Source organism: Pseudorca crassidens, chromosome 16 (assembly GCF_039906515.1).
Source record: "Pseudorca crassidens isolate mPseCra1 chromosome 16, mPseCra1.hap1, whole genome shotgun sequence".
NCBI classification, from domain to species: Eukaryota; Metazoa; Chordata; class Mammalia; order Artiodactyla; family Delphinidae; genus Pseudorca; species Pseudorca crassidens.
The window spans coordinates 45,752,257-45,777,312 of NC_090311.1; the positions used below are offsets into that span (position 1 = coordinate 45,752,257).

General features: G+C 37.6%; 1 protein-coding gene and 1 non-coding gene across 2 annotated transcripts; both read right to left on the reverse strand.

Moving 5' to 3' along the window:
- Window positions 1-20: 20 nt before the first annotated feature.
- On the reverse strand, window positions 21-25,026 carry LOC137209076 (mitochondrial import inner membrane translocase subunit Tim23). The gene is made up of 7 exons (XM_067710236.1): window positions 24,772-25,026; window positions 22,141-22,199; window positions 13,468-13,561; window positions 13,165-13,249; window positions 10,578-10,636; window positions 8,685-8,795; window positions 21-532 (listed from the first exon to the last, which is right to left on the reverse strand). The coding sequence occupies exons 1-7, from the start codon at window positions 24,875-24,877 to the stop codon at window positions 417-419; spliced, it is 630 nt and encodes a 209-aa protein (XP_067566337.1). The 5' UTR covers window positions 24,878-25,026; the 3' UTR covers window positions 21-416.
- Window positions 11,164-11,367, reverse strand: LOC137209548 (small nucleolar RNA SNORA74). Its single transcript, XR_010936094.1, has one exon. It is a non-coding gene; the product is annotated as a small nucleolar RNA SNORA74 (small nucleolar RNA).
- Window positions 25,027-25,056: the final 30 nt, after the last annotated feature.

Genomic DNA, 25,056 nt, shown 5'->3' on the forward strand with positions numbered 1-25,056 from the left:
TTTTATGTTGGAGTTATGACTTTGGTTCTGTTTTTACCCTTTATTGGGATACAGGGCAGTATTACAGTCTTGGATTATTAAATGAATAAATGTGGTGATACAGTATTGACAAGCATGACCTGAATTCTGGGAGTAAGTGGTTTTCCAGTTCAGGGGGTACGAGAAAAAACAGGTGCAAGATCTTCTTTAAAGGAGAAGAGAGCCACATTACTCAGCCACCAAAGGGTTTTGGCTTCAACTCATTAATGGCTGGAAGGAGTGCCAGTCCTGGTCAACCATCCATGATCTTCATCACAGCAAACTGGAAATCTCCTTTTTCAAACTAGTTGCAGGTAAAAGAGTAAATGACTCCAGACTGACTTATAAATTCATCTGGATGACTACTAAAGTGTCCTCCGTTCACCAGCTAGTAATCTTCAGAGAGACTGTTGGAGCAAGGAGCCTCTCATGTGCTCCCAGTTATTATATAGCGCGTAGAGGCCCGTAAGGGTTAGTCCTGCCAGGCCGCCTCGTGCCACCCCTCGAAGACCACCTGCAGAGGAAAAACAAGAAAGTAACAGCCTTGTATTGCATACTGTCCTAGCATCACAGGGTTAACTAAGAGTTTCCTAAAGCTGAGACACACTGTTCATGTTTATGCAGATTCCATCCCAAACAGGAGAATAAGCTGTAAAAGTAATAAAAGAAACCAAGACTGAACTTCAGGAGAGAGAGATTCCCTAAATCAGTTGTTTAATACATAAGCTATACCTTCATATTCACAACGTTTTTTTCCACTTTTAATTTCACAATTTGTATCTAAGATCATCAGCATAATTTCTTGACTTTTCTCAATCTGACTTGATCCTAGAACACTTCTGGACAAAATCTTATGCTTATCATTGAAGTCACAGCCAGATCAGTAATTAATTCCCTGCTAGTCATATAATTTAGAACTTGGGACTTCCCTGGTAGCACAGTGGTTAAGACTCCAAGCTCCCAATACAGGGGGCCCGGGTTCGATCCCTGGTCAAGGTACTAGATCCCACATGCATACTGCAACTAAGAAGCCGGTGAGCCATAACTAAGGAGCAGCCCGCTGGCCGTAACTAAGGAGCCTGCCTGCTGCAATGAAGACCTGGTGCAACCAAATTAATAATAAAAACTTAACTGACACTGTCAACTGATTTAAGGCTGTATGTAAACAGTGACACCCTCTTTGAAAAAGTATTAACAGCCTTTGGACTCTGCACAGGTCCTCTAAATATTAACTTTGAAGACTCAAGACAGAATGGTGGGTGATGGCTATAATCAAGCTTTGAGTTAGATGCTGATGAAGCACCAACTCCCCTGTTGCTTATTCCTACCCTGATGTGTCAGAAAATCTCAACTAAGGAGCAGTGAGGCACTTATCATCATACTAGTTGAAAAACATTCAAGGATTAGACTTTGAACTGTTTCTGCTTAACAACAAAAGAATTTTTCATGTGGAAAAAGATTAGGAATAGATATTTCATTTGAAATGCAGAAACAAAAATGTTTCACTCAGTTATCTGAAAATAGTCCCCAAGTCTAATAAGAGGAATGGGGGTACCCAAAGAAGCTTTTAAGAAATATTTGATGTTCTCTTACAGTTTCACAAATAAGTAGGAATCACAGACTTCAGGTGTAGCCTATATTGTACCTATGGAGTATTTGTTCCAAGTCACATGTTAGGAAGGCAAAGGTCCAGTGGTTATACCTTATTATAGGCCCTTTAGCTACAAGCCAGTAAATTCCGTGCAATTCATGACACTGCTGAGTTAGAATGCTTCAGACCAACCCTTTCTGCAATGAAAGTTTTGCCAGATGGCTTCAGATGATAAAGGGCCACTCCCTCTAGGAGGCTCTCTAGCCTGAAGACTTAAGATAGCTGACCTGTTTAAGCTTCAACTATGAAGTGCCCTAATTATCTCTCTTAAACAGACCCAAATAGAAACTGCAGGCATCATCTGTAAACAGCTGTCAAATATGTGGGAAGGAGGATCAGAAACATAAAAAAATTAAAGTAAATGGGAGATATCTCCTAGAAGTCTACATCATCTCTTTGTATCTTGCCACACAGACTACGCATGACAGTTGAATTTGCAACTGTATTCAGTGTGGTTGAAAAATTAGAAAAATGATATAGGGGAGGTAATTGAAAGCACAATAATTTCGCAGACACCATTTCCTGGGACCATACATTCAACTTCAGACTAACTCCCCTGGACCTTTGGCCGATTACAAGTCCACAGGACTCTGAAGTCTGCCCACTGGTTTGGAATTGGCTGCAAGCTCTTACTTTCAGTTGGCCTTTTGCTTTGAGTGTCCTAGGAACATGGTTTCTACTTGGCCATTTTAGAAGGATCTTCACACTACTCATCTATCAGATAGCAAGCCTCCCTGGATATAGGTACTAGGGGTAATAATGAAATTGGGAACTATAAGGATTTAAGATTTTGGACACATAAATGGCACACTGTATCCTTTAAGAAAAACTTATCCCCTAGAAAGCCGCCTACTTTCTGACCAAAATGAAACAAACTTAGTTCAAATCAATTATGTTACTTCTCTGAAGACTAGAAAAAAGTTGTTTCTAGTAAGAAGACACCAAACATACGTTAAGTGCTTGATTTACTAATAATCACAGTAACCCTGACTCAAGGGTAGCCTTTTATTACGTTTTAGTTTTAATTCTTTCCATTAATTTCAGGGTTTTCCAGCTGGTTGATCTGTTAAAAGTTTGACAGCCTTGGCTTTAGGCTTTCTGTAATAAAACAACTTTTGCCCAACTAAACACAGGAAGTCGATTAGCAAATAAACTTGCTTTGAACACAGAGTAACCAAATGAGGCCAATGGTTAATCTCTATAAAGCAGAACAAACATGAGACTTGTGTGTCACAGTTTTATCTTCTATCTTTTGGATACTTATACAACTCTTCCAGAAAGGGCCAATATCACCTCTTCTAAACCTGGGAAAATGAGGCCCAGAATATTTAAACGCCTGGTTTATGGGGTATAGAGCTGATCACTGGCAGAGCTGACACACTGAACTGAAAATTATTTTAGCACAAGGGTCAGCACATTTTTCTTGAAACGACCAGAAAGTAAATATTTTAGGCTTTGAGAGTGCAAAGGCTACGTAGGTACTTATATAACCATTAAAAATGTTAACTGTTTAAAAATGTAAAATACATTCAGTGAAGAGACAGGTATCTGGCCAGCAGGAGTCTGTGGCCCTTGCTTTAGACAAACAGCCTTACATACAGAGATGGCTACAAATTCCATTCAACAAATGTTCGTACTACTTAAATTTTTTTGTTAAAACCATTCTTTAAAACTGTGATAAAATACACATAAAATTTACCATTATTAAGTGTACAGCTCAGTAGCATTAAGTACATTGGCGTTGGGCTACCATCATCCATCTCCAGAGACCTTTTTTCATCTTACAAAACAAAAACTCTGTGCCCATTAAACAACAATTCCCTCCTCCCCTTCCCAATCTAATGCCTAATTTAATTTTTATTATGTTGATATATCTTTGCTCACTTTAATTTTTATTTTTATCAAAGTAGTCCATATAGATAATTTTAGAAGTCAAGATAGTACCAAAAGATTTTAGTGATGCACAACAGTCTGGGGTCCTCATCGTTCTTACCCTAATTCCCAGTTCCCAAAAGCAACTACTTTAATTCTTCGCTTTTTACCTGCATGTTTCTAAAGAACATCTTTATCTTGCTATTTCTTGATATTTCAATCCTAGATATTGTCTATTGACCTCCTACTAGGAAAACTGTGTCAAGTCTCGTAAGAATTGTACAAAATATGCTTATGGCAGAAAGGTTTACTGTTATCTCATTTACAACTCTCTGAAGGCAACAGTCACCCTTGTTTTATAGACAAACTCAAATTCAGACAAGTTACTCTCCTATTTACACATTTATTTAGGGATCCAGTGCTAGTCAAACTCAGTCTGACTCCAAAGCCCAGTTTTCTTCAGCATACCAAATTGCCTCCGGAGATTATCAGGGAAATTTCTTGAAAGGGGTACTAACAATTGAGCTGGGCCTTAAGGATGGACTGGATTTCAAATTTATGTTTGATCATACGACATGCATGAGAAAGCTGTGGGAGAAAAGGCTGGGAAGATAGGTTAAGAATAGAACATGGAAGGCTAGGGTGAGAAGTTTGAATTAAGATAGGAAGTGTGTCATCATCACAGGCTCCTGGGTAGGGAGTATTAGAATTAGAACCTTCCTTGAGGAAGATTAAGCTAGAAATAGTAAGTAGGTAAGAGACTGGAGGTAGAAGTCTAATGTCAAAATGGTCAATGGAAAATACTGTTAGAGAAGTTCAGGGCTTGTGATAAGGGCCTCAACTCAGGTGATGGGTGTGGTAAACTTCATAACTGATGGAATGAGGGGACAGAGTAAGAAAGGCAGAAATCAAAGGTGATTAGGCCTGCTTCCTGCTTCTTGTTTTTTCTTTCTTGGTTTTGTAACAGAGTGGAAGCAATAGGTGGGACTTTGAACTGCACTTCTGGGCTTTCCTGGGCTCCCGTACCACTGCCCCATCCAGTCCTTCCTTGCAATGCCAGCGCTTCCATGCAGGACAAAACTCACTAAAATATCCCAGCTGTTTTTGAGCCCCCACGTTACAGTGTCCTTTTAGGACTAGTCTTTCGGTGGCTGTTTTTCTGCAGGTGGTAGGGAGTGTCCCAGACCCCTTTGAGAACCTTATGGAAATTTTAGAGGATTTAGAAACCCTGACTTAACATCTCCTGGTGTAAACTCTGTACTCAGGAGAAGGGTGAAAGTTTAACTCTCTGGAAGTTACAATAAACAATTTCAGGCTTGTAAGTAAATGGAAATGCTCTAGTACTTAGATGGTAAGAATTAAAGTCCAGGTAAGCCAAGTCTTTACACTGGCCTATGAAGTTCTATCATCTATATGCTTTGGTCCCTTCCCACTTTTATCACTCCAGATTCTACTACTCTCCCATTGCCTTTTTTTTTTGCTGTAAGTGGGCCTCTTACTGTTGTGGCCTCTGCCGTTGCAGAGCACAGGCTCCGGACGCGTAGGCTCAGCGGCCATGGCTCACGGGCCCAGCCGCTCCGCGGCCTGTGGGATTTTCCCGGACCGGGGCACGAACCCGTGTCCCCTGCATCGGCAGACGGACTTTCAACCACTGCACCACCACGGAAGCCCTCCCATTGCCTTTTAACTCCCACTTCAGGGCTTTTGTTCTTGCTGTTACCTAAATTGCTCCCTCCAGACATCCACCTCACGCTCCCTCATCTATCCATCTTTGGTCAGATATCACCTTTTCCTTGAAGGGTGTCTTAAAACACCTTGGTACATACAGTTTTCCATGTATGCCTTTGTGTGCTGTGGGATAAATTGCTGAAAATTAGATGACTTAAGCAAAGGATCTACATATTTAAAATAGTAATAACTAATGCCAAATTGCTCTTCAAAGTACTTGCTTACCTTTGCCAGTAAGCATCGTCTACCATCACTTTTTAAAAGCCACGTTGTGAAAAATATTACCTTAATGTTTTATTTTGCTTTTCCCTGGTTGCTTGTGAGCAAACTTCAATTGTTCATTGGTCATTTGCCTTTCCTCCTGAAGGGCTTTGTCATATCCTTACTCCACTTTTTACTGGGTTGTTGGTTTAAGTGATTTGTTGAACATGTTTTATACATTATGGCAGTTAGCTCTTTGGAAGAATGTTGATGCCAGTAATAGAAATAAAGAAGTCATCAAGAGGCTGTTTGTGGCATATGAAGTTTAATTTTGAAGGCCTGGCATTCATTGAGAAGTAGTACATTTTAACAATAACCCTGATAATTGCTTAATTTGAAGAACTGTATTTGTTTATCTTCTTACTTTTACTTAGCTTGCTTTTATAAGGTGACTTTCTCATGGAAGGCACAGGATTAACAGGTAAGGAATTTTCTGCGAGGGGGAAAGGGGCACCCATATTTTTTGGTTTCTGAGGTCTTGTTTCCTGAAGATAAGTGATCAGGTCTCTTCAACATTCCTAAACTTACACATAATAGCAAAACTACAGCTGTTCTCATTCTGGTAAAATACTGGTCATTAGATTTTCACATGGCATAGGAAACCTAATAATGACATTTCACATCCTCTGAAAAATATTTACAGAGTTCATTAAATAAAGCATTAGATCTGAAGTAAAACCACACCATCAGAATTATTCCTTTAGCCTCTTTTTGGTCTGACAACTACCCACCTTCTCATGTATTTTCCCTCATGGTTTTTCTTTCTACAAAAGTAGCTTCCATACCTAAATTGAATCATATTGCTTTCATTCTAAACCCCTTCCTTTAAAAAAAAAAAGAAAAAAATTCCTATTCTAGAAGAGTAAACTGGGGATTGGAAAGATTTTAGGTCAACAGGAATCAACCATTCTCTAAATGTAAACTTCTTTCCTCAATGGTTTATGCTGATTCTACACTAAAGAGTGCCTAAACTCTTTTCCAAATCCTTGAATCTAGAAGTTTTACAAATATTCCTGCCACACAAAACTCATAATTCTGTGCTCTGTCTTAAGTAGAGTGTAAACCAGAAATCAATAAGACACTGATTTGCCTCTTTTAGAGCAATTTTGATGCGCTGAGTTAAATTGTTCAGCCAGGAACTACAAACCAATGTTGGAATTCTGGGTCAGCAGACTATTTACCTCGTCTACGTTCCCCAACTGCGGTGGAAACTGAAATCTACTTGTCACCTGACATAGAATTAATGAATATTCTTTTTTGCCCTTTTTCTTCTGAGTCAAGAGCCTACTCTTCCATATTTGATGTTGGAGGTGTCCCAGGTGGTGTTATAAATGCTACTCCCGCAAGGAAGTTCTGGACACAGAAAGCTAGGCTCTCCTTTTCTGGATGATACCAAGTATTCAGCCTTTCCCTTTTTATCTTTAAAATACGTGTAATATGTCTTAAATGAGATGGTAATTCAGTACATTTTTATACTCAGGACTGCCCTCAACACAAGAAATGCCGTAATGGCTTACCTTGAGCAAGAAAACGGGGATTGGTGGGAACTGAGCTGGAGCTTCAGTGCCATCCACTGGGGTAGCTGCTCCCCAACCTCAGCTCCAGCCATCTGCCACCACACATAACGTGAGCTTAGTGTCTTCCATTTGTTCAAAAGAAGCTAAAATTTCCAGACTTTTGTGTGAAATCTCCTGTTTTTTAAATTTTAATTTGATTTTTAATAAACATAGTTTGGGCCAACTAAACTCTTGATGGCTGAGTGCCACCCTTGTGGTGCCAATTAGGGTTTTCAATTCCTTTGTCTGATCCCAAAGATTTTCAATGTGGAAGTATTTTTAGGTTTTTAACAAGGTTCTTCTATGCCAAGGTAACACTTTCATGGACATAAAAGGTATTTACTGTCTTACTCTACCTGGGAGCTCTGTTGATGTGCGTAAGCACATGCAGAAAGTATTGCGAGCTCTTAAGAAGAAAATTCCCAATGTGATCCATTTTCAAAATTAAAAAAGCCTCTTACTCTCAGTTATATCAGGAAATTTTGGATTTTACAATTCTGTTGAGACTTCTCTCATTTCTTTTCAGTAAAAATGAGGCCAAAATGCTACTTGATATTTGTGATAGAGGAATTACATAAAAACGAAATTACTCAGTTAATCAAGTGTCTAAAAGCATAATAAAGCAATCAAACAAATAAAAGTAGTTTTCAGAGGCTTGAGTATAGAACATATGTAGTTTAGGCAATTTAAAACAGAAATGTGAGAAAAATCTGGGGCTGTCGCTAGTTATATGATCTTTTCAGAAAGATCATCTTAATACCGTGCTCATCTATAAAATTGGGGTGTGATGATTATCACTTCACAAAGTTTTAAATGAAACAAGTTATATTAACTGATTATTGCTGAGAGTGTAATCATAACTCAGTGAATGTTAATTTCTTTTCCATCTTAGAGGAGAATTTGATCTTCATCCAGTTAATTTTGACTCAACTCTCAGGGTTTTGATTTTTTTTTTTCCCCAAAACTGAATGGTATTTAGTCCACCCATGTTCATAACAGCATTATGCACAGTAGCCAAAGTGGAAGAAACACAAGTATCCATTGACAGATGAATGAATAAACAAAACGTGGGACATACGTACAATGGGGTATTATTCAGCCTTAAAAAGGAAGGAAATTCTAACATATGCTACAACATGGATAAACCTTGAGGACATTATGCTAAATGAAATAAGCCAGTCACAAAAAGAAAAATACTACATGATTCCACTTACGTGAGGTACCTAAAGTAGTCAAATTCAGAGAGATAGAAAGTAGAATGGTGGTTGCCAGGGGCTGTAGAAGGGGGAAATGCAGAGTTGTTGTTTAACGGGTACAGGGTCTCAGTTTTGCAAGATCAAGAAAAGTTCTGGAGATTAGCTGCACAACAATGTAAACATACTTAACATTACTGAACTGTACACTTAAATGGTTCGGATGGTCAATTTTATGTTATGTGTATTTTACAAAAAATAAAAACCAAAATCCCAAACCACAAGATGGCAGAGAACATTATACTACAAAAAAAAAAGTATAACGTTTCCTTTGAAACTACAGTATGGATAAAAAGCATACTTCAACTGTATTAAGAGACAGCTTCACTATTTAATAGTACCTACCTGTACATTTATACAACATGCCTGTCATGGTTCCAGCTGCTACTGTGTTGAGGTCATCTTCTGCACCTCGTGTTTTTTCAATGATGACACCAAATGCACTATAGAGCAAAGCTATAGGGGAAATGGAACTGATCAGTAATAAAAAAGTAAACTGAAAGTCAGTGTGACAATTATATTTAGATAAATGTATTCTACAGACATATTATAAGTATTCACAGACATATAAACAATGATCACTGGAACACTATTTGTAATAAAAAAGGCCTAGCAACAAATAAAGTGACCTTCAAGAGGGGACTGATCCAGAAAGAGACTTTCTACATAATGGAATACTATGTACTCACTTAAAACGCAGGAAGAGCTCTATTCACTAATATGTAAAGCAGGCACATGTGTGTATGACTCTGGATATGCAAAGAAAATGTTTGGAGAGATTCAGAAGAAATTTATTAGCTATTTATGGGAAGTACTACTGGGGAGTCCCAGGAAGAATATCTTTAATTTTCACTTCCATTTGATTCATAACAGCTGTACTTTGGGTTTAGAAACAAAAACAAAACACATGCATTTCTATTCTAAGAAAAATATAACTTCCAGAAACATGAGATCTGGTTCCTGCACATGTAAAACCCCTAACACTAGCACTATTTAGTTTTAACAAGATCTTCCCCCAAACTACCATTCTCTTATGCCTGTAAAGACTGATTAGCCATGAATGCATTAACCCTTCTCCTTACCCTTTCTCAAAATTATAGCCACATTTGACCCCTCAAAATTATACCAAACTCAGCCTTACAACTCCTCTGCTGTGATATTTTTATACTTCTATAAGGGCTCTTCTTCCCGTTTCAATTTATTTAACTGAAACTAAACTTGAGCAGAACATTGTGACCGGTCACATTACAAGGGAAACATACAGGGTGACTGGCCACCCCAGTCTGCCCAGAATTGAGGGTTTCCTGGAACAGGAAGTGCTACAACTGAGAAAGTCCTAGGGAGACCAGCACGACTGATTACTCTGGGCACACAGGTACAAAGGAGGGTGACTGTGCTTGGGAAGGGCACTGGGGTCATGGGCAGCATATGGAAGCAGACATTTACTATTACAGTGTGAAAATGTACTGCTTCCAAAGCCTATGACAAGGCTAGGATCACACTCTGTTACACAGAGGCTTTTCCTATTTTTTTAACAAGATGCCTACATTTTCTCTTACTTAATCTGACACAAGTAAAAGATTTTCAGACTTTCAAATAAAGTAAACTTTGGATTAGGGCATAAGTGCCATAAGTAGGCTTATTATAAGTCATGAGTAATCAAAAGAGTCAATCATTCATAAACATTACAGTATGAAAGCATTTGGTCCTAAGTACTACTAAATTATCCCTTCCTTAGAACTGCAAATGTTTTCAATGTCTACAAAGGCCCTATTACAATTCTGGCAATTAAGTCTGGGAAATCTAATTAGGTAAAGAGAATGATGAATGCTCTATTAGGAAAACTTACCAGGACAGCTGGATTAATCTACCATATCTTACTACAGGAACTTGAACCTCTCCTAACAAACAAAACCATTTGCCTTGAACCTAAATTATTTTAATTTCATTTAGTTAAAACATGATTTTATTTGGTGTCTTGCTGAGACAGGAGAGTATGCAATGCTTAAAGCATTTAGAAATGAATGTATTTCACAATGGTATTAGCAGCTGGGATTCTTTTGTTATACAGTTTATGGTCTTCTCCTAAGTAGTATCTATACTACTCACCAGAGTGGATTTAAACATAATTTTTAACATCCCAGGACCAGGATTTTAGTTGATCAAATTGTTCATAATACATGTACATTCTTTCTTTGCAGTAATAATAATTTATTAAAAAGTGAGATATCTACTTACCCAGAGAACCTAGAGTATTAGCCCAAAGTGCCCCTTGCCTGGTCACCATATTCAAGATCCTACCAGGGCAGAAAGAGAAAGAATCTGTATTTAGAACCAGTATTCCTTTAGTATTTAGAAAAACCATAATAATAGCAATTTTAAATGTATAAACGCAATATACAAAGTTTTCTTAATTTTAAAACTTAACACCTCCTCAGAATTCAATTAGGATAGCTTTTACTTTATATAAATATTTATATTTATATGTAAATATAAATGAAGATTAGATTAAAAACTCCAACATTTCTGGGCAACAAGTAAATTCTGATTATTAAATGTGTAAAACTATTAAATATATAAAAGGTTTGAATGATATCCGGGAATGTATTTTATAAAGTTTACAGAAACTGATCTATGTGAAAAAAAAATGACATAACAGACAAACTAGCTTATAATTAAGTTTCTTATGTGTGTGGGGTAGTATGTATACTCAGAATGTTAAGTAGAATCAAAGTGTGGAATATCATGGAATATAAAGCAAACTTAAAGACAAATACTAAAAGGAAAAAGTCATCTAACTAGAATACATGAAGAAAGTGCACTCTGTGTCTGCTCCCAGACTAGAACTAAGCAGCCAAAGTGAATGCTTAGCACACTCTCAAGGAAGCACAGCGCTGCCCTCATCCAGTGCCAGACGTCACCAGAACAGTGACGGAGGCAACTGGAGGAAGAAGACAGAACACTGCTCTCCCAGCAGTGTAACACTGTCACAGGAATGGTTCTGTCCCGACAGCTGACTACTGCTGGAGATTATAGAATTACAACAACAAACAGTAAAAGAACTCATTTAATTAAAGCACTCATTTAAATTAATGCTCAGTAATAACAAAAATCTGTATTACTTTTAAAGGATTATTTAAAAAATTAGTAATGATTACAAATATTATGTTACACATTTAATTAATCTAATTATGGTACATATTTACTAATATATTAAGTTTAGCACTTAATTGTTTTTCATTTATAACAAGCATCTAAAACTATTAATTTTCATTACTGTATTGCTGGTGGCACTGCAAATTGCCAAAGTCCTTTGGAATGTGATCGGGCAACACCACTTAACTGGGCCCTTACCTACTTCCCACTTTAACCATCTCTCAATAGATTAAAGGCAGAAAGTAAGGAAACTTACCCAAGATCCCAAAACAGTAAGCAATGAAACTGGGCTTTGAAACTACATAGATTTGTCTGGCCTGAAACCCAATTACCTTTCCATTTTTAAAATGTTGTCTCTCTATTTGAAAGATCAGAATGATTATACTAAAAAATGGTATGTAAGATTTTAAAAATCTGACTTCAGAAATGCAAACCAATTTGACTCTCCCCCAAAATTAGTAACTATGATGGTTTTAAGAAACAAAGGTTATCTTTTCTAAGAGACCTTCCACTTTCAAATTGGTGTTCAGTAATATGATGCTGGGGATTTGTTTCAACATAATATGGAAGGGAAGAAGGAGGTGGGACATAACTGGTCCTGGTGCTGGTTGATGGTTGTTGAGCTTGGGTTATAGTTCATAGATGTTCACTGTACTACTTTGTCTACTTTTGTATAGATTCAAAATTATCCATAATACAAAAAGTAAAAAAAAATTGGAGTAAAGAACGAATATTAAGAATATAAATACAAAAATATTCAAGGATCTGAGCTTGTAAAGCAAGGGCAGTGATCCATACAGTAGTAGGAATATGAAAAACTTGACAGGCCTTCAGGTTTCCCAAGGTCCAATTCTAACACACTGCTGCCATCTGCTGGCTAAGAAACATATAAGGAAAATGGAGCTTAAAGGGTCCTAAAATAAAAACCACAAGCCACTGAAGAACACATACTGTGTGATTCCACTCATATGAAGCATAAAAACATGCAAAACGAAACAATATATTATTTAGGGAACAGTAACAGGAACTTCTCATGTTTATTCCTTAATCAGGGTGAAGATACATGTTATATACACTTTCTGACCTTAATTGCACTTTCCCTTCTTTGCAAACTTCAGTTTCCTAAGAGAACACTGTCTTACTCCTTTTGGAACCACCTCTAAGTTCCAGGGATTTCATTTAAATTTTCTGCACCTTTGCACTTAAGAAAAGGAGAGTGAAGTCAATGAGAAGCTCAAGTCAAATGTCGGCAGAGTTAGCAATTACTCTTATGTGCTTATTTCTTCACTTATCATGTCCTACGCTTATGCACATCCCTGAACTATCCAAATAATGTACTAGTAATTCAACAATTTGAAAAGCATGTTATATAGGGCTGCAAAATGGAACAGGTGTAGCTGAGAAGTTAGGTTAGGATAGCACCAGCTGACGGAGGGACACTGACTCAAAAATCACTCCTTCTAAAAGCTTAGACCCAGGACTTAATTCCTAAATTCCTTTTATTTTGAATAAGGGAAAAACAAAACAAAACACCGGAAAAAAAAAAAAAAAAAACTGACCAAAAAGTATACCAATACTCTAAACAACCGTAATCTCAAGGTTGTGCTCATCAAGCCAACAAAGTAGAGATTAATATTCAAACATCACTACGTCATTACATGAGACTTACTGTACATTTCTTGGTTTGGACCAGGCCATGTTCTGGGTTTCCTTCAGTCCTAGCCGTAGACCATTCATTGCCCCAAACGCAGCCCCTGGCAAATCATAGTAACAATTCATTCAAATAATCAGCTATATATTAAAGAACAACTATATTTCTCATTCTTTTTCATTTTTATTTAACAATAAGAAAACTGTAAATAATGATTTTCAGAAAAACAACCCTGAAGGTGATATTTTAATTGCCCTTGCTTTTAAGCACCTCTGACTACTTGGATTGAGGATACTTAAAAAAACATATATAAATACCAACCTGTCATACAACATCCTCCAATGGTAAAGAAGGCCAGTTCAAATCTGCCCCGGGTTTTATTAGCTCCAGTTGGTAAAATAAACTCATCTGTATCCTACAGGGATAACAATGAAAACCAAGTTGAGCTCCCCTTAAGACACAGTACTTGGCAAAGTGTTTAATTTTTCAAAGGAGTTTTTCACATAATGTAAATCCGTATATTAACTAAAACTCAACTATACTTAGTCAAACAAAAGTAAAACTTTCTGCAACAAAAGGAACATGTAAATCAAAATTAAATGAAATATACAACATATATAGTTATACTCATTAGTTCTTAGGAGAGATTCTTGCCCAGAACTTTACATCTTAATGTAAGTTTGATAGATTATAGGAAATTTGCCTTCATGATAAATTTGAAAGTTTAGGAAGGCCATCTCTAGAGAAAGGTAAACTGAATGCTATGAGAGATAACAGAATACCAGTCTGGAAGGAGAAAATAACTTTCACTCTGTAGCTACTATTTATCCAGAACCATTTTACTATACGTAAGACCAATGATCATAAAAAATGAGCAGAAACTATAAAAGTACAACAGTTTGGATCACTTACGCAAGGGCAAAAATCACCTCCTTAACTAGTTGTTTAAAGGGGATATATTCCTTTGATAATCTTAGAAAGCTTACTAGATCCACCTTCTAGTAAATGCATACACAAAATTTGGTATGAACCCCCTGAAGGTCAGCCAAGAATCCTAGGTTGAGAAGTGCTACTGTAAGAGCACAATAGGATTGATTTCGCAGTACAATCCACTTTTTTATGATGAACAAATACATTTTTGCCAAGCTTTCCATACAAAAATGGTTAAAATGAGCCCCTGAAGGATAGCACACACCCTTAGCAAAAAACACTAACCAAAAAAAAAAAAAAAAAAAAACACTAACAAGTAAACATCCCTTTGGCAAATACTGACCTTTGGTAAATGCATTCCTGATTAGGAAAACTGTACCTCTGTACTGATTTTTGACTTCTGGCTTGTGCACACGTTCTTACCAAAAACTGTACAATAAACAAGCCCACGTACTCTCATCACACAGAAATGGTCTGTTGGGCAATGAGAAGCAAACTCTAAAAACTTCAGTGTCTAACTATATTTATTATACATAGATCTGTAAATTCTGGGTGTTTCCTGACTTTTCAATTAATGACTTAGTTTTAAATTGTGCTTCCTGTTTGAGGTTTTTAGGAATGGTATATTTAATATGATGAGGTAAATAATTATCCTTCATATAAAAAAAGATGGTCATGATTAACAGTAAGTATTGATACAAGTGCATGTCATCACCGACTCATTCTTCAGCTAGTGAGTCAACCTTGCATTCCTGAGATATCCAACAACTACTCTTCGAAGCCTGATGTTGTAAACTGAGCTTTAAAAAAAACCTACTATTTGCAACTTTATCTGTGTTGAATCAGCAACTTCTCCAAACTGAAAAAACAAAACCCACAAAAACAACCAACCAAAACCCGAGGCTAATATAAACCTTAAAATGTATAACCCCCTAATTTCAAATGTTTGTATTCATGAGACCACTCTTATTTTCATAGGCTTTTGAATAATAATAATCTGATCTAATTAAATAAACTCAGGTGGTATTTTTTTCCCCAAATGTAGATTTGGTTCAAGATTTCAGTAAAAAGATTCCCACTTTACACTTTCATTTACACTTAACTTAGTATTAATGACCTCTTATAACTTTGTAACTACTCACTCCAATATTTTTTATTGGGGTGCTTTTAAAGTTAATTACTTGTTGCTTTTATTTATGTATTTTTTAAAAATTTTATTTATTTATTGGCTGCATTGGGTCTTCGTTGCTGCGTTGCTGCGTGCAGGCTTTCTCTAGTTGTTGTGAGTGGGGTCTACTCTTCACTGCAGTGCGCGGGCTTCTCACTACGGTGGCTTCTCTTGTTGTGGAGCACAGGCTCTAGGTGCATGGGCTTCAGAGTTGTGGCTCGCAGGCACTGGAGTGCAAGCTCAGCAGCAGTGGCGCACGGGCTTGGTTGCACTGCGGCAGGTAGGATCTTCCTGGACCAGGGCTTGAACCCATACCCCCTGTATTGGCAGGTGGATTCTCAACCACTGCACCACCAGGGAAGCCCTACTTGTTGCTTTTAGATATAAATCTTTAATTTGTGCTCTGATCACTGCTCCTTCTGATCACAGAAGTGTGTACAAAGAAGCAGGCAGCCATTGTTGTTGTACCCTCACCACCCCCACTTATTCCAGGGGCTTTAAAGAAGAGCTGGGAGCTGGTCTCCTTGCTGCTTCCCCGTTTGTGAACTAGACATTAAAGACTAGAACATTCAAAAGTAATTGCATAAAAAGGAAAAATTAGAAAGTGACAACACACACCCAGGAAAAAGTTTACGCTCAGAAAAGAACTGAGAAGAGCTTAAGTTTACATTTCAGGCTGGTCCTTGGCACACAGGGAGACTGTAATAATAGTAATAATAATAAAAACCAATAACCAAATAAAAGCAAACCTTGGGGAAGGGGGGAGAATCTGATTTCCAGAGTTAACCACATTATTAGAGTCAAACGTCCAGTTTTCAATAACAAAAAATCACAAGGCATACAAAGAAATAGGAAAGCATGGTCCATTCAAAGGAAAAAAAATAAATCAACAGAAATGTCCCTAAAAAACACCTGATAATAGGTCTACTAGGCAAAGACTTTAAAGTGTCATAAAGATGCTCAAAGAACTAAAGGAAATGTGGAGAAAGTCAAAACAATGTATGAACAAAATGGAAACAAAGAAATAGAAAACGTAGAAAGAAACCAAAAAGAAATTCTGAAGCTGAAAGAACAATAGCTGGAAAATTCACTAAAGGGATTCAAAGGCAGATTCGAACGGGCAGAAGAAAGAATCACTGAACTTGAATACAGAATAGAAATTATTCAGTCTTAGGAAATGGAGAAAAAATGATTGAACAGAAGTGAACAGAGCCTAAGGGATCTGTGGGATACCACAAAGCAGACTAACATACAGACCATGAGTTACAGAAGGAGAGAAAGAGAATGTTTGAAGAAACAATGGCTGAAAACTTCCCAAATTTGATAAAAGAGATGCATATGAACATTCAAGAAGCTCAATAAACACCAAGTAAGATACATTCAAAGACACCCATACTGAAACATGTTAAAATCAAACTTTCGAAAGCTAAAGACAAAGAGAGAATCTTGAAAGCAGCAAGAGAAGCAACTTATCACATACAAGGATCCTCAATAAGATTAACAGCCGATTTCTCAAGAGAAACTTTGGAGGCCACTAGACAGTGCGCTGATATATTTAAAGTGCTAGAAGAAAAAACTGTCCACCAAGAACCCCATATTCAGCAAAACTGTTCTTCAAAGTGAAGGAGGTATTAAGAAATTCCCAGATAAACAAAAGCTGAGAGAGTTCATGACCACTAGACCTGCCATGCAAGATATGATCAAGGGACTCCTACAAAGTAAAATGAAAGGACAATAGACAGTAACTCAAAGTCTTATAAAGGGATAAAGATATCAATAAAGGCAAATACATGGACAATTATAAAAGTATTACTGTAACTTACGCTTTTGACTCCACGTTTGTTTTCTACATAAAGTTTAAAGCATTTAGAAGAATTATTAGATTATGTTTTTGACCACATGATGTATAAAGATATAATTTTGTGACATCAACAATTGAGAGGGGCAGGGACAGCTGGTAAAGGAGCAGCATTTTTGTATGTTACTGAAGTTAAACTGGTATAAATTCAAATTAGTGTTATAACTTTAGAATACATTTTAAAAAAAAGGTTATAAGAAAGGAATTTAAACAATTTCCTACAAAAAAATCAAATAAACACAAAAGAAGATATTAATGCAGGAAGGGAGGGACAAAAAAGCTAAAAGCTTATAGAAAATGAATAGCAAAATGCCAGAAATCTCTCCTTATCAGTAAACACTTTAAATATAAATGGATTCAACTCTCTAGGCCAAAAGACAGATATTAGCACAATGGACTAAAAAACATGATCCATTTATATGCTGTCTACAACAGATTCACTTTACAGCCAAAGACACAAAAAGACTGAAAGTGAAAGTATGGAAAAAGATATTCCACACAAATAATAACCAAAAAAGAGCAGGGTGGCTATACTAACATCAGAAAATATAGACTTTACAGCAAAAAAGGTTACAAGAGACAAAGAAGGACATTATATCAATAAAAGTATCAACATAGCAAGAAAATATAACAATTATAAACATTTACTTAACTAATAACAGACCATCAAAATATATTAGGCAAAAGTGATGGAATTAAAGGGAAGAATAGAAAGTTCTACAGTAACAGTTGGTGATTTCAAAATTCCACTCTCAATAATGAATAGTAACTGTTATAACCAGACAGAAAATAAGGAAATAGAGGAGTTAACACATTAAGTCAACTAGATCTAACAGACATATGCAAAACACTGTACCCAACAATGTACACATTTTTCTCAAGTGCACATAAGTCATTTTTTAGGATAGACCATATGTTAACCACAAGTTAAGTCTCAATAGATTTTAAAAGACACCATACGAAGCACCTTTTCCAACCACAATGGGATGAGTTAGAAATCAATAACAGAAGTAAAACTGGAAAATTCACAAATTCGTGGAAATTAAAAAAAACACCTCCTTAAACAATCCATGGATCAAGGAAGTAATCACAAGGGAAATTAGAAAATACTTAAGAGATGAGCAAAAAAGAAACACAACATACCAAAACTTGTGAAACTCAGTGAAAGTGGTGCTAAGGGGGACATTTATAGCTATAAATGCCCACATTAAAAAATAAGAAAGATCTCAAATCAAAAATCTAACTTTACAACTTAAGGAACTAGAAAAAGAAGAAACTAAACCCAAAGCTAGCAGAAGAAAGGACATATTAAAGATTCGAGCAGGGATAAATGAAATAAATTACTAGAATCAGAAATGAAAGTGAGGACATCACTACTGATTCTACAGAATTAAAAAGGATTATAAGAAAATGTTATTAACAACTGTATGCCAACAAACTGGATGCCCTTGATGAAATGTACAAATTCCTAGAAACACAAAACTCACCAAGAAACAGAAAATCAGAAGAGACCCATACAGTAAGGAGACGAAATCACTTATAAAAAAACTCACAACAAAGAAAAAGCCCAAAAGACCAAAAGCCCTGGATCTGATGGCTTCACTGGTAAATTTTACCAAACATTTAAAGAACTAACACCGGGCTTCCCTGGTGGCGCAGTGGTTGAGAGTCTGCCTGCTGATGCAGGGGTCACGGGTTCGTGCCTCGGTCCGGGAAGATCCCACATGCCGCGGAGTGGCTGGGCCCATGAGCCATGGCCACTGAGCCTGAAAGAACTAACACCAATCTGGGGGTTCCCTGGTGGCCCAGTGCTTAGAATTCTGGGCATTCACTGCCATGGCCCGGTTCAATCCCTAGTCAGGGAACTGAGATCCCAAAAGCTGTGTAGCAGCGCAGCCAAAAAAAAAAAAAAGGACTAACACCAATTCTTCTCAAACTTTTCCAAAAACTGAAGTGCAGGGAATACTTGGAACACTTCATAACTCTTTGTATGAGGCCAGCATTATCATACTGAAGCCAGGCAAAGACACTACAAGAAAAGAAAACTACAGACCAATACCCCTTATGATCACTGATGCAAAATCTTCAACAAAATTCTAGGAAACCAAATCCCACAGCATATTAAAAGGGTCATACATCATGACCAAGTGGGATTTATTCCTGGGATGCAGGATGTTCCAACAAATGAAAACTGATCAATGTAACAGATCATATTAACAGAATGAAAGGAAAAAACCCCACATGATCACCTCAATTGATGCAGAAATAGTATGACAAAATCCAACATACTTTCACTGATAAAAAACACTCAACAAACTAGGAACAGAAGGAAACTACCTCAACATAATAAAAGCCATATATGAAAAATCCAAAGCAATTACCATACCCAAAGATGAAAGACTGAAAGCTTTTCCTCTAAGATCAGGAACAAGGCAAAGGATGCCCGTTTTTTTTTGCCACTTCTATTCAACACAGTATTAGACGTTCTAGTTGGAGCAATTAGGCAAGAAATAAAAGGCATCCAAACTAGAAAGAAGTAAAATTTTCTTTTTTCACAGATAATCTTATATGTAGAAAATCCTAAAGACTGCACCAAAAAAAACCCTGTTACAACTAATAAGTGAATTCAGCAGAGTAGCAGGATACAAAGTCAATGCAAAAAATCAGATGCACGTCTACAAACAACGAACAATCTGAAAAGGAAATGATGAAAACAATTCCACTTACAATAGAATCAAAAAGAATAAAATACTTAGGAATTAATTTAACCAGGGAGGTAAAAGTTTTTTACAAGAAAACTACAAAACTTGCTGGAAGTAACTTAAAAAGACATAAAGAAATGAAAACATTTCCCATATTCATGGATCAGAGACTTAATACTGTTATGATGTCAGTATTACCCAAAACAATCTACAGATTCAATACAATTCCTATCAAAATAGGAATTGACATTTTTGCAGAAATAGAAGAACCCATCTCAAAATTCATATGGAATTTCAACAAACCCCAAATAGCCAAAACAATCTTGAAAAAGAACAATTCTGGAGGACTCACACTTGCGAATTTCAAAACTTACCAAAGCTACAATAATCAAAACAGTGTGGTACTGGCATGTAGACCAATGAAATGGAAGAGAGAGCCCAGAAATAAACCCTTGTACATATGGTCAAACGATTTCTGGCAAGAATGCCAAGACCATTCCAAGGGGAAAAGACAGTCTTTTCAGCAAACAGTACTGTGAAAACTGGATATACACATGAAAAAGAGTGAAGCTGGACCTTTACCTAACACCATATACAAAAATTAACTCAAAATGGATCAAAGACGTAAACGTAAGACGTAAAACTATAAAACTCTTAGAAGAAAACACAGGGGAAAAGCTTTGCGACAATGGATTTGGCAATGATTTCTTGGATATGACACCAAAGGCAAAGGCAACAAAAGAAAAAATACAAATACTGGCCTTCATGAAAACTTAAAACTTCTGTGCACCAAAAGACAACATCAACAGAGTAAAAAGGCAACCCACAGAATGGGAGAAAATAACTGCAAATCATGTATCTGATAAGGGGTTAATAATTAGAATCTATAGAGAACTCCTAAAATTCAACAACAAAAAACCAAATGAACTGATTCAAAACTGGACAAAGGACTTGAATAGACATTTTTCCAAAGAAAATACACAAATGGCCAAGAAGCACATGAAAAGTTGCTCAACATGGCTAATCATTAGGGAAATGCGAATCAAAACTATAATGAGTTGCCACTTCACACTCATTAGAATAGCTATTACCAAAAAACCCCAGATAATAACAAGTGTTGGTGAGAATGTGAAGAAACTGGAACCCTTGTGCACTGTTGGTGGGAATGTAAAATAGTACAGCTGCCATGGAAAACAGTATGGCAGTTCCTCAAAAAATTAAAAATACAATTACCATATGATCCAGCAATTCTACTTTTGGATATATAATCAAAAGAATTGAAATGAGAGTCTAGAAGAGATATTTATACACCAAAGTTCATAGCAGCACTATTCACGATAGCTAAAACATGGAAGCAATCCAAGTGTCCATTGGACAGATGAATGGATAAGCAAAATGGAATATTATTCAATGGAATATTATCCAGCTTTAAAAAGGACATTCTGACACACACTACAATACAGATGAGCCTTGATGACATTATGCTAAATGAACTAAACCAGTCACAGAAAAATAAATACTGTATGACTCCAGTTATTTGAGGTACTTAAGAGTATTCAAAAATCAGACAGAAAGCAGAAGGGTTGCCAGGAGCTGGGGGGAGGGTGGAGAAAGGAGTTATTGCTTAATGGGTGTAGAGTTTCAGTTTTACAAGATGAAAAGCATGGAGCTGGTAGGTGGTGATGCTACAATATTAGGAATGCATTAAATACCACTGAACTGTGCAGTTAAAGATAGTATATTTTGTTAGTGTATTTTATCACAACTTTAAAAAATGGAAAAAACCCACCAAACCCCAAAATCATTTAATCAACTAGTATCAGGGGGCTTCCCTGGTGGCGCAGTGGTTGAGAATCTGCCTGCCAATGGAGGGGACACAGGTTCGAGCCCTGGTCTGGAAATATCCCACGTGCCGCGGAGCAACTGGGCCCGTGAGCCACAATTACTGAGCCTGCGCGTCTGGAGCCTGTGCTCCGCAACAAGAAGAGGCCACGATAGTGAGAGGCCCGCGCACCGCGATGAAGAGTGGCCCCCACTTGCCACAACTAGAGAAAGCCCTCGCACAAAAACGAAGACCCAACACAGCCATAAATAAATAATAAATAAATAAAAATTAAAAATTGCAAAAAAAAAAAGAAAACTAGTATCAGGAAGAAATGCAAGCTAAATCCCCAGAGTCTGTGAGGGAAAAAAGGGTGAATGAAGACCAGAGACTTGGTGCCTCCAGATGCACATATCACAGATCAAGTCAACAGAGGTACTTGGGGATATTTTTTTAAATGGTAAGATAAAGGACCAAATTAGTAAAATCATAAAAGGACTAGTCTTAATCTTACCTGCACGAGATACCGTGGATCCACATTTAAATAAGGAGACAGAGGGTTCATACCAGTTACTAGAGAGAAAACAAAGCATTATATTGCAATAAAATTTTAAAAAGTTATTTCATTTAGCATTAATTTTGCTCTTGTTTTGTGTGTTTTGCAATTTTGATGCACAGGCTCAATGAATGTGTATTTCTCTACCACTTTCTTGGTCTTATCCTTCCTGTCTGGCAGTTTAGGGGTTGCCTCTTCCTGGGGCCCTCAATCTTGCACTGGTGTCTCAGGATCGCATATCAACAAGATATTGGCAGTGACGTGGATCAAATAATCAAAGTAGCAGGAAGCATAGCCCAGATCAATAAAAAGCTAATTTCTTTCTACTTTACTACAAAAATGCTTGACAACTATACAGAATGCAAAATAAAACTGACCAGAGACCAATCAATTTTATGAGAAAAACATCGTTTAGGTTATGTGTTGTGTATAAATATTCCAAGGCAATTCCTTCAGATCTTAGTGTTGACAGTTGTTGACAGATTTGATTTACAGGGTAGAGAATTCTTAGGTCATCACCAGAAGGAAGGGGTCAGGGCAAAAGAAATGGGCACTCTCATAGGGCCAGACTTGAATTCTACTACCTTTGAAGATAGAAAAATCTATCAAGGAAAATGAACTTTCTCACATTTTAAATTTAATCTTTGGATCCTTTTGTATCTCAGCTGATTGTTCACAAACCTATCCACTACCCAGGACTCTGGTCTTCATCAATTCAAAGTCCTATAAATTCTATTTCCAATATCTATCCTGAATTGTGTTACTTACCATCTTTATTGCTACCACCCTAGGCCAACCACTAAATCTCACGTAGACTGTAGTAACTATCTCCTACCTAACCGGACTCCTTACTTGCTCTAGTCCCTCCAATTCACTTTCTAAATGGCAATTAAAGTGATTTTCTTTTAAGAAAGGGAAATCAGCCTTAATGGCTTCCATTTACACCTGTAACCAAATCCAAACTCCTTACAAAAGGCTTACACAACACTACCTTAGCTGCCATTCCTTGCCCCTCTAATCTCATTATCTTCCACCAAACCAACTCCAAACCAATAGCTCTGTAGATACAATGACCTAACAGCTGATCCTCAAACACCTGCCTCCCCCCAGGCATTTGTACTGTCTTCGGGTCACAGCTCAAAGGGCAACACCCCTGAGTTGCTTCCCCTGGACCATTCTAAAATGGCTTCGGCTCCCATCACCATCTCAGGATCCTTTTATTGCCTTTACACACTTATCACTAACTGAAATATTTTTTACTCATGTTACTTGGCTCACTTCAACAGGATGTAAGCTCCATGAAAACAGCACTCATCTTTTAAAATTTAAATACTGTAGTCCTGCACCCAGAAAAGTCCACCTCAAGTACTCAGTGAATGGTGTTCACCCCTTGATCTCTTAATTTACCTTCAAATCTTAATTAACCTAACAATGCTTCTTCACATTAAGGCAGTGCCCTTTGTGCTCCAAAACTCAAAGTTCCTCAGACTAATATACAAACTACATACAATTATATCCTATAACTTATTACATACAAACTATGTTCTAGATTCAGTTTTTTTTTAAACTAAATTTATCTATTATTTATTTTTGGACGCTCTGGGTCTTCGTTGCTGCGCGCAAGCTTTCTCTAGTTGTGAAAAGGGGGGCTACTCTTTGTTGCGATATGCGGGCTTCTCATCGCGGTGGCTTCTCTTGTTGCGGAGCACGGGCTCGCAGGCTTCAGTAGTTGTGGCAGACGGATTCTCAACCACTGCCGACCAGGGAAGTCCTAGATGCAGTTCTGACACAGGTGACACTAGGAACTTTAAAGGGCGTTTTTGTTTTTGAGCAAAAGAGACCTAAAGAAATAGTACAATGATTCTCAAGAGAAATCAGTTTTATGAAGCGCTTATCCTTCACCAACTTCCCACTATCTTTAACTCCAAGTTCTGTTCATCCAGTTGAATACCACAGTTAGAAAGTTCCAAAGATCTGGAATACATATTCACACTACTTAGGAGAGGGAACAGGCAGGGTATTCGTGCTTCGGCACCCTAGATCTTGAATAATTTCCTTTCCTAAAATTCTTACCGGCTTCTTTCTTCATGCCTATAAAAGTTCTCTTCCAAGTTCCTCCAGTTGTCTCGAGACGTTATTTCTTTCTCTCCTGTATGCATTAGTATTGAGTGTCTTACCTTGACGGCTACTTCGTGGTTTAGAATGTGACTTTGTGCTAAAAAGTTATGTATGGGCTCGATACGTGGAATGCATTTACTTGCAAAACTGGGCGCTCTTCTGCACTTAGGGCCAAGCACACAGCCCAACAAACAAGGAATTTGTGGGAGGAACGCTAAGACACGAAGCTTGAATATAAAAGAAAACATGCAACATCTCCTGGGTCCAGGTCAAACACAGAGAGCTTCTCGGAATCCATGGCTCCAAACACCCGTTCAGTGCTAAAAGAGCGGCCGCGCAGACACACTAACCCCACCACTGCTACTGAAGCTTGTGACCGCCAGCAAAAAAAAAGGGAACAGGGCACATCGCATGTGTAGCGTGGCCGCAAGAACCAGTCAGAAATGTTCGCAAGCTAGGCCCGATACTTACGCGGGACTCCGGCCAAATCCGCGTGCGAGTAGCCTGCTCCACCGGCTCCGAAAAAGCCGGCCAACCCCCCTGTGGTTTTGTTGCCGCTTCCGCCGCCGCCCTCCATGGTGTCGCAGCAAACCGCCCGTCCACTTCTCCCCGCCGCCTCAGGCCGAGATCGCGTGCCCGGCCGTTTTTCCTCTGTAATAGTGGGGAGACCCGCGTTACCACCACCTCCTTCACAAGTTGACCTTCCAGGCGCCGGCGCCCGCTGAATCTCGCACTTCCGCTTTGCGACAGCGTACG

Excerpts from the sequence above, each read along its gene's own strand:
- LOC137209076 (XM_067710236.1), bottom strand. The coding sequence starts at position 24,877 with ATGGAGGGCGGCGGCGGAAGCGGCAACAAAACCACAGGGGGGTTGGCC. Across the intron at positions 13,250-13,467 it reads TGGAGGATGTTGTATGACAG|GGGCTGCGTTTGGGGCAATG; the intron begins GTTGGTATTTAT and ends ATGATTTGCCAG. Across the intron at positions 8,796-10,577 it reads TAATACTCTAGGTTCTCTGG|CTTTGCTCTATAGTGCATTT; the intron begins GTAAGTAGATAT and ends TTTCCCCTATAG.